Consider the following 8,777-nt stretch of genomic DNA (forward strand, 5'->3'; position numbering starts at 1 on the left):
AACTTAATTTGTTATCACACCAGATAATAAAGGGAAGCTGAGTAAGAAAGTTAATTTTAGACAACAATGAGTGAAGCTAGAGAACATAAAGGAGGTGTGAGGAAGAGAACAATATTCAAGTCCTGGCACATCCAGGGCAAATCCTAGCATATCCAGACTTGCTCAGGGTAAGTCTTGGCACATCCAAAATTGTTCTATTGTTATTTTTGTTATTCTATTACTCCTTCATTTTATATATAAAAAAAAACTATATCACACGGTTTAAGAAAGTTAATTAATCATAATAATTCTGTCTAAAATAAAAAAGTTAGATTAAAATGTCATATATTAATCAATAAACATGCACTAATTATTTCTCGTTAATGTAAATTATGAAGAATGGTTTAAAAAATATGTAATAAATGATTGTTAAAGTATGTGATTTTTGCTTATATAAAAAAATAAATAAAAGTAATAGTTTTTTTTTATAAATAAAAATAAAGGGAGTATTTATTGGATGCACAGATCTCTGTACAAGACTAATCTATATGTGTCAGTGTTAGACGTCTCTGAGTATTATCACATGACAATTACTTTCACTTCGCACAATTTTTCTTTAGTTGCTATTTCAAGAACCCAATCATCCAAAACCTTGAACACAAGAAAGCGCTTACGACAAAATATAATATGAGAAATATCAAAAGAAGGAAGAAACACATCTCGAAAACAGAACAAAAACCACAGAAAAAACCAAAGAAGAGCAAAACACGAAACTAAAAGCCGAAACAGGCAGAAGGAAATAAAGTGAGAGATTGAAGAAAAAAAAAGAAAGAGAAAGCGCACAGCCAAGCGCACGAAAAACTCTCCAGCTTTTTTGTAATAACCAACATCTTCCTACTCGATTCACGGCTACTTGTCCCCATGCTAAAGAATTTTTTATTAATTTTTTTCATTTTTATTTTTTAAAAAATGAAAATGGATTGGATCATCATATAACTTAAACCAAACAAAGCCTATTCAAAAGGAGGGCTAAATAGCCCAGTAACTATATTTTACACAATAATTTTTATGATTGTAAGAAAAATTAAATTGATAAATTATGTCATTCTGGCCCCGAGAAAGGGGGGAAACTAAGAGGTCATATGTCATTAAACTGTCACTTATTTTAACAATGAATGGCACTTGGGTCTTATTGAATCTAACCAAACTTTTGTTTCAAAAAAATTCTTACCTTTAATTCAATTTGTAATTAAGTAGCTAGGGTACTAAATCCAGTCCTCTACATATGTGATGTAAAAGTTGACTTGGTTAATTTACAATTATAAATAATAAAATTCACTTCTTAAATTTTGTACAACGTACAGAGAAAGGTATTTAATTTTTTTGATAATTGTTACAGATCTTAATCTCTTCAATGTTCATTCAGAAGAACCCTTAAAATAATCCTTTGGCCACAAAAAAGAAAAAGAACCCTTAAAATAATGTCACAGTCACACAGCAGGCACCCGGCCCATGAGAAGGTATAAAGATATTGAGTATATGACCCTTGTCCTTACGAAGCCCCGATGGGTCCTGATATCTGGAACAAACGAATGAGATAATACTAAAAGCTGTAGTTGACTTTCTTTTTGTTTTTTCTTTTATATTTTGAGATCAACATATTTCCACTTGAAGAAATTTAATAATGAACGTCAAATCTAAGAATGATAAAGTTTCCCAAGTCATATATTAATGTTTTTTTTTTTGGTCGAAAGAAGTCGTATATTAATTTATAGCGCTGGCGAAGTAAGGTTTCAACAGACACGTAGAATGGTCTTTATTTCGGGAGAAAAAGACATGTCTCAATTCATATCCTTTAGTAATGAGATTCATTGATCGAAGCTGTATGCTTCTATCCATTGATTGGACTCACTGGTCCATCATTTGGCCTTTGGACCAGTGAGTGACTTTGGGCCGTACATGGCGCTGACACTTCAGATCCATCTATGACCTACATAATGAAACGATGTCGGTTTTTCCTTCGGCGTCGTAAACGTGCAGAGGACGGGAACCGCATGGAGAGAATGTAAAAACTTGCATAAAATCCGTAAAATACTCGACAACATTACTTATTCTCCATATTATACAAAATATACGACAACTCACCAAGTGAGTGAGTCAAAGCTCTTGAGATAATTTACTGTCATTTGCTGGGCATCGACAAAGAAAGAATTTATGGTCATTTGAATATTTGCAAATCCTTAAACTTCAAAAAAATTTCACTTAAAAGAAGAAAAACATCTTAGCAATATAAAACGCGGTCCAATCAATTCGTGGGTATCAAAAATATGTCAGGGCTGCCTTACTTAGTTCCAATGGTCTCTTTTTAAATCAATTGGGCCCTATCTTGATGAGTGACTTATTGGGCTTAACGATTTCTCTTCCATACTTCTAGACTATAATCAAATGTCACTTCATTTTAGGCTCAAATAATGTCTTCATGTCTTATAACACTATCTGTTGGCCCAGGCAAAAAATCTACTGTTATACTACATACTAAATCCACCATAATTTATATATTAAAAAAAATTCCACCATAATTCGTGGTCCAGCTTTGAAAAGATGAAAGAGGTGGCTTTATATAGGGCGTATAAATGTTATGATTCAGACCGCAAAGTGCCGCTCAGTGAAGATTGCACTGAGCCACTGATACATAAATGCGCTGAATAGACACGTCATGAGCTTCAATCACGAAAACTAATGGCTAGCTGTGTGGCCGGCCGAGTCTGATCTCCGACGATGCGTTGCTTTTACAAACCACATACTCTCGATTAGGCAAGCCAGCAATCCCAGAGTTGACATGCACATTTCCGTACTGATTGTTTTACACCAGGAGAATTGCAGATTCACAACCTCCCCCCCCCCCCAACACATACACACACAAGTAACGTATTCAGAAAGCAAAACACAATTGTAACATACCTTGTAATTGTGTTGCATTTCACTTGGTTAAAGAACTTCGTGCAAAAGGTAATAGAGGTCACGGTCGAGCAAAGGGAAAGCTAATGAAACCACAGTATTTGAGAATCAAGCAACAATTTCCATTCTGTTGAACTTTGATCGCTTTTTATAGCCATACACTGCTTGAATCTGCAGATGGATTCATTCTAGGCTGATGAAGAACTAGGCACGTGGGATCATTATTGGAAGCAAAAATAACAAGCATTTCCTTCTAACTGAAAAAAAACTGGTGGCGGACTAAATATTGCAGAAAGATATAGCTTATTGCAAACCGAGCAATCCTACAAAACTTGCAAGAATTGGTCCCAGGGAAACTCATACTGATGGCAATCATGTCATAACTATAGGACTTCTCACCCTGTGAACACCGTCCTTCCAAACCAGACCTCCAAACTCAGGACCAGGTTGCCTAGATTTTCTGGTGAAGGTAACCTTGTAAGACAGTTTCTGGTTCTTGCTGGTAAAATGCAAGACATCAGGCTCGACCTTAACAGAAGCACCCTTGAATGGTGAAACCATAACATGGTATTTGGAGTTAGGAGGGCCAACATTGGTGACAGTTCTGTGAACAGTCAGAGCTGAAATGGTTGTTCTTTCTGGAAACACCACTGAGATAGCAGGGTAATTTAAGTCCCCTGAACTAGCAAGGGAGTGCCCACAGGTTCTGTTTGAGTATTTAGCAAAAACTCCCAACTGGGTTCGAGTTAGCTTCTGTGTGCATAGGAAGTCAAAGTAATCTTGTGGCTCAATGTCGTAGACCAAACCTGGGTCAAGAGCTTTTCTGGGGTTGATGTGTCCAGCCCCATGATCGTAAGGGGTTGATGATTCCGCTGACGAGGCGTCTTTGAGAGGATTAAGGGTATTGTCATGAACATAAGCTGTAGTCATGAGGGCAGATTTTATAGCAGCTGGACTCCACTCTGGGTGCTTTGCCTTGAGCAAAGCAGCAACCCCACTTACATGTGGGCATGACATGGAAGTTCCAGAGAGTATGTTGAACTTAACTCTCCGGCGATCGGTGGCCAAACTCGAGGGTCCAATGACCCCACTCCAAGCAGCAAGAATGTTCACGCCAGGAGCCACCACATCAGGTTTCAGAATCTCAAACGTAAGAAGATTAGGCCCTCTTGATGAAAATGCTGCCACAACAGGAGATGGCCTAATCCCCAACCTTGTGCCAAGAAAATGAAGATTTGCAGTAGCTTTCTTGCTTGTCAAGACATAATGCTTCAGCTCCTTACCTTCTTTCTCTCCAATAGCAACAGCAGGAAGGAGGTGACAATCTGCAACAAGTTCTTCGCCATTAGCTGCAGTATTTGTAAGAATCATTCCAATCCCTCCAGCTTTTTTCACCACCTGACCCTTCTGAACTCTAGGACTAATTCCTCTGTCACAAATCACAATTTTCCCTGAAATCTCTTTGGGATCCAATGTTCCTTCCAAACACAAAGATCTAGGGTCAAGGCTGCTTGAGTTTCTGCTTCCCATGTACACCAGAGGGTATTGCTTCTTAGTGGAAAGCATTTTTCTCCCTCTATAGAGTGAAACTCCAGTCATTCTTCTTCCATTTCCAAGCTTCACTTTAGCAGGGAAATCTCTATCCATTGTGCTTGCTCCAACCGTGGCGATCCAAGGAGACACGTTTGTGAGACTCACAGGGTCAGGGCCTCCATTTCCTGCAGAACAAGAAACAAAAACACCCATCTCCATAGCCCCAAAAGCAGCAACAGATAAACTATCACGATAATAAGAGGAAACTCCACCTCCCAAAGAAATTGACAAAACATTAACCCCATCAGCCACTGCCCTATCAACAGCAGATAGAATATCCGAACTAAAACACCCACCAACCCAACACACTTTATAAGCAGCAATTCTAGCTCCCGGAGCCATCCCTCTCGCCGTGCCATAAGCATAGCCTAAAAGATTAGCCCCGTGAACTGGAGACCCAGCAACTGTAGCGGCAGTGTGGGTCCCATGACCATCTTGGTCTCTAGGCGATTTGAACTCGCTTTGCTCGTTGATTTTTCCCATCGCAGCCTCGTAGCCGTGGTAGAACGCTCTCGCACCTACAATTTTTCTATTACAGTGACGCTTTGTAAATCCGCGTCCAGTTTCGCAGCTTCCTTTCCAGTGAGAAGGCACGAGTCTCATGCCTGTATCGTTGAAGCTCTCGCTCTCCGGCCAAATCCCCGTGTCTAAGACCCCCACAACGACGTCATGGTCAACCGTCATCTGCGACCAGAGGTTCATGCTCTGTGCTGGTTCGAGCCCTAGGAATATGGGGCTTCGCGTGGTGTGAAGCTGGTACTTGGTTTCTGGAAAAATGGCAAGAACCCCAACCTCTTTCTCCAGCCTCCCAGCTTCCTCTTCGCTTAGTTTGGCCGCGACGCCGTGGAAGGCAGTCTGGTAGCTGTAAATTATTCTGTCTTGGTCGTCATTTTCAGCTTCGAGGGACTTGGACAGTACAGATTTTACCTTTGAGGAATACCATTCGAGGTGGCTGGAAAAGGCTCGCGGCATTGCGGATTTATCCATTTGGATTATGTAAGTTTGCTTGGCAATCTGGGCATGGGAAGAGAATGCGAGAGTGCAGAGAATGTAGGTGACTAGAATGAAGCCCATTTTCGTAATGGAGGTGTCAGCCATGGTTGGTGCCAGAAAGAAAGGCAAGCTCAGGAAGAAGATGGGATGTAGTAAATCGAAGAGGGGAAGAGATAAAGAGTATCAGAGAGTGACATAGTGAGTGAGAAGTGAATAATTAAAGCAAGGTGGTTGTTTCGTGAATGGCCGAAGTTAAATGCAGGGTCAAACAAGCAAAGCAACGCAGACCGGTGGTAGAAGTTAATATGCACTTGCTCGTCTGACAGCCACAGCGACTGATTTCATCTTTCTGTCCTCTTTGCAGTTTTTTTTTTTTTTTTTTGGCCCATGTCTTCTTTGGAGTTGAGATGGGTTGAATTGTTGGATCTTTCGTCATTGTACTTTGCAACAGATACTGTTTTTTAAGCTTGTTTAGTGGATATCGAGGTTAATGCATCAATACTAACATAAAACATAAAAATATATTGGACGTTAAATTTTCAATATGTTCTAACATTGTCATAAATAATGTGAGATATTTTATAGCATTTATCATTGTTTATTGTAGGATATATTCTCTTTTGTCCTTGTACTTTTAGCCTTTTCACTAATATAAAATTAAATAAAATATCAATTTATCAATTTTATCTGAAAATAATTTTTTAAATTTTTTTCTATATTTAAACTCATGTTTTGGTAAACAAAATAAATCAAATTAAATGAGCATAAGACCAACAAAGGTTAAAAAAAATAATTTTAAAAAAATTAGAATATTATCGAGTGTTCCGATCAACAAGAAAGAATATTGATTTAATTTAACTAGAAATTTTGAATTAAATAACTCATAAAAAAATAGAGGGACAAATATTTGGTCCAGTGTCTTTATAAGGATCAAAGATCCTTTTTAAAGAGTACCCTATCTCATAAGAAGGATGAGATGGAGTAAAACTTATGCCCAAGCGCATCATTCATATCACAAGTGATACAAAAGGAAATCGCATATCTTTGCATGACAAAGTCACCATAATGTTTAGCCGGTGAATAATATCAATATTGAGTTGGCTGGGAACCAAGATGAAGCAAGAAAGAAAGATTTAGTGAGATGTTTGTGATGTATTTTATATCAATATGCATTTAAATCCATTAAAATTGATAGGAAAAACACAACTTGAATTCTGACATTTTGTTCAAATTTTTATTATAAGTTATTGTATTTTTTTTTTTTTGAGTCTTTATATTTTTTTCTATTTACACCTTATATCCTTACACTTTCGAAGAGATATTATCGTAACACTAATAGTTTTAATTATGGTGATGTCGGTTTTAACATCATTAATTATGTAGTGACATGCCATTCAATTATTGGTGTTTATTTTATAATTAAAAAAAGGCCACATGTGCAAACAAAATGATTTGGATCCCTCTTATTTTCCAAGGCATAATAAAAATGAAAGGACCCAAAAAGAGACCCCACAACCATGACGGAAAACGAGCTGAACAAAATGATCTTAAAATCCCTTTGCTTCACGCTATTGAACAATACACATCAGCAACTAAATGTATATCATTGCATAATTAATGATGTTAGAGTCCACATCAGCTGTTATTGGCTTATTGCCACATCGACGTCCTTTGAAATTATAGATACCTGCAATATTAAAAAAAAAGTAAAAATTTATAATAAAATTTAAGTAAAGTATAGATATTTAAAGTTGTGTTTTCAAATCGATATTACTGTTTCCTCACACTTCGCTCATTCAACTTGCACTCCTGGCTGTGCGTCTCACTTTTGCTTTGCTTCATAAGATAATATAACATTATAAAGCCTGAATATATTGCGGAATCACTTCCATTGTGCTGTAAAATTCTTCATTTTCATTTCATATCACGGGAATTTAACTTTGAATGATTCAACTTTTGGATGAATCATGGACAGACACCATCATTTTCTTGATTATCTCAACAAGCTCTCTCTCTCTCTCTCTCTCTATACACACACACACACACACAGTGCTAGTACATCGCTAGTTTATTAACAAAAAAGTAAAGGCTGTCACATTCTTTCACGTAATAAATAAATAAATAAAGACTTTATGAAAAAGATCTTGTGTGCAAATTAAAGAGTAAAGACACAGGTCATCACATTTTAAATTCTTTCTTTCTTTTGAAATAATGTTCACAGTCAGAAGCTTCTTTGTGAGAGGGATTATCACATATATTAATGGATCATTAAAACAACATTTACTAATAATGATTTGATTGAAAATAAATTGTAATAATTAAATACACTCAATGGATGAATTTTTTATTATGGATTTAAATATTTTAAAGTTGATAGGTGTATTTTGTGAAGTTTACTTTTTTAAGGAATAAAGAGAAAATGTTATATTCAATAAAAAAAGAGAAAATTTTATATTTTAGTATTTTAATATAAGTTTTTCTCTCTATTCCTTAAAAAGAAAACTTCATCGAAATTTATAACAACTTTTGAGGATTTGAATTCCTTTTTTTGCATTAATTATGAATTCATTTAAAAATATTATGTTATTGTTTTAGTACAAAATGTAATAACTAATTTTTGAAGCCTGATAGGAGGTCAAAAGAAAAAAGAGAGAATTACAGTTAGTCCTTTTTTAAAGAAATTAATTATAAATAAAAAGTAACAATAAATTTCATTCACGCATTTTAATAATAATTTATTTTATATTAATTATAAAAAACAATAAGACTCATTCACGCATTTTAATAATAATTTATTTTATATTAATTTTTATCTATAATTAATTTTTTGGGAGGGAGTTGGTTGTAATTTAAAAAAAAAAGCCTCAATCTAGCTCTTTTTTATTTTGGAATAAAAAGCCAAAACAAACTGTTCATAAAGTTCCTTTGTAAAAGAACGGCCCTGGCTTTACAGCTTCATAATTCATCTCAGAGGAAGATTCGTAGTGCGAAATGTTTAATCTCTTTTATAATAATTGAAAAATAGAAATCCACTATTTTATCAAAAGCAAAATAATAGATACTACTAGGCATCACTTCGTTTAACTCATCGAGAAAATTAAATTAATTTATTCTTAGGTGGTAATATTATATATAAAAAAAGTTTTACAATTAAAAATTAAAAAATCATAAATATATAATGCTTGGAGAGTGTCGTCTAATCAAATAACTCAAATTTTTTTTGTGAAACAAAATATTTTTAAATATATTTAATA

General features: G+C 35.4%; 1 protein-coding gene across 1 annotated transcript; it reads right to left on the reverse strand.

Annotated features, from left to right (window-relative positions):
• Positions 1 to 3,037: 3,037 nt before the first annotated feature.
• Positions 3,038 to 5,834, reverse strand: LOC129293449 (subtilisin-like protease SBT1.3). Its single transcript, XM_054931430.1, has one exon. The coding sequence runs from the start codon at positions 5,626 to 5,628 to the stop codon at positions 3,310 to 3,312; it is 2,319 nt and encodes a 772-aa protein (XP_054787405.1). The 5' UTR covers positions 5,629 to 5,834; the 3' UTR covers positions 3,038 to 3,309.
• Between the last annotated feature and the right edge of the window lie 2,943 nt (positions 5,835 to 8,777).

Source organism: Prosopis cineraria, unplaced genomic scaffold, assembly GCF_029017545.1.
Source record: "Prosopis cineraria cultivar Desert tree isolate PC_DT_omini unplaced genomic scaffold, ASM2901754v1 PC14, whole genome shotgun sequence".
Taxonomy (NCBI): domain Eukaryota; kingdom Viridiplantae; phylum Streptophyta; class Magnoliopsida; order Fabales; family Fabaceae; genus Prosopis; species Prosopis cineraria.

Excerpts from the sequence above, each read along its gene's own strand:
- LOC129293449 (XM_054931430.1), bottom strand. The coding sequence starts at position 5,628 with ATGGCTGACACCTCCATTACGAAAATGGGCTTCATTCTAGTCACCTAC.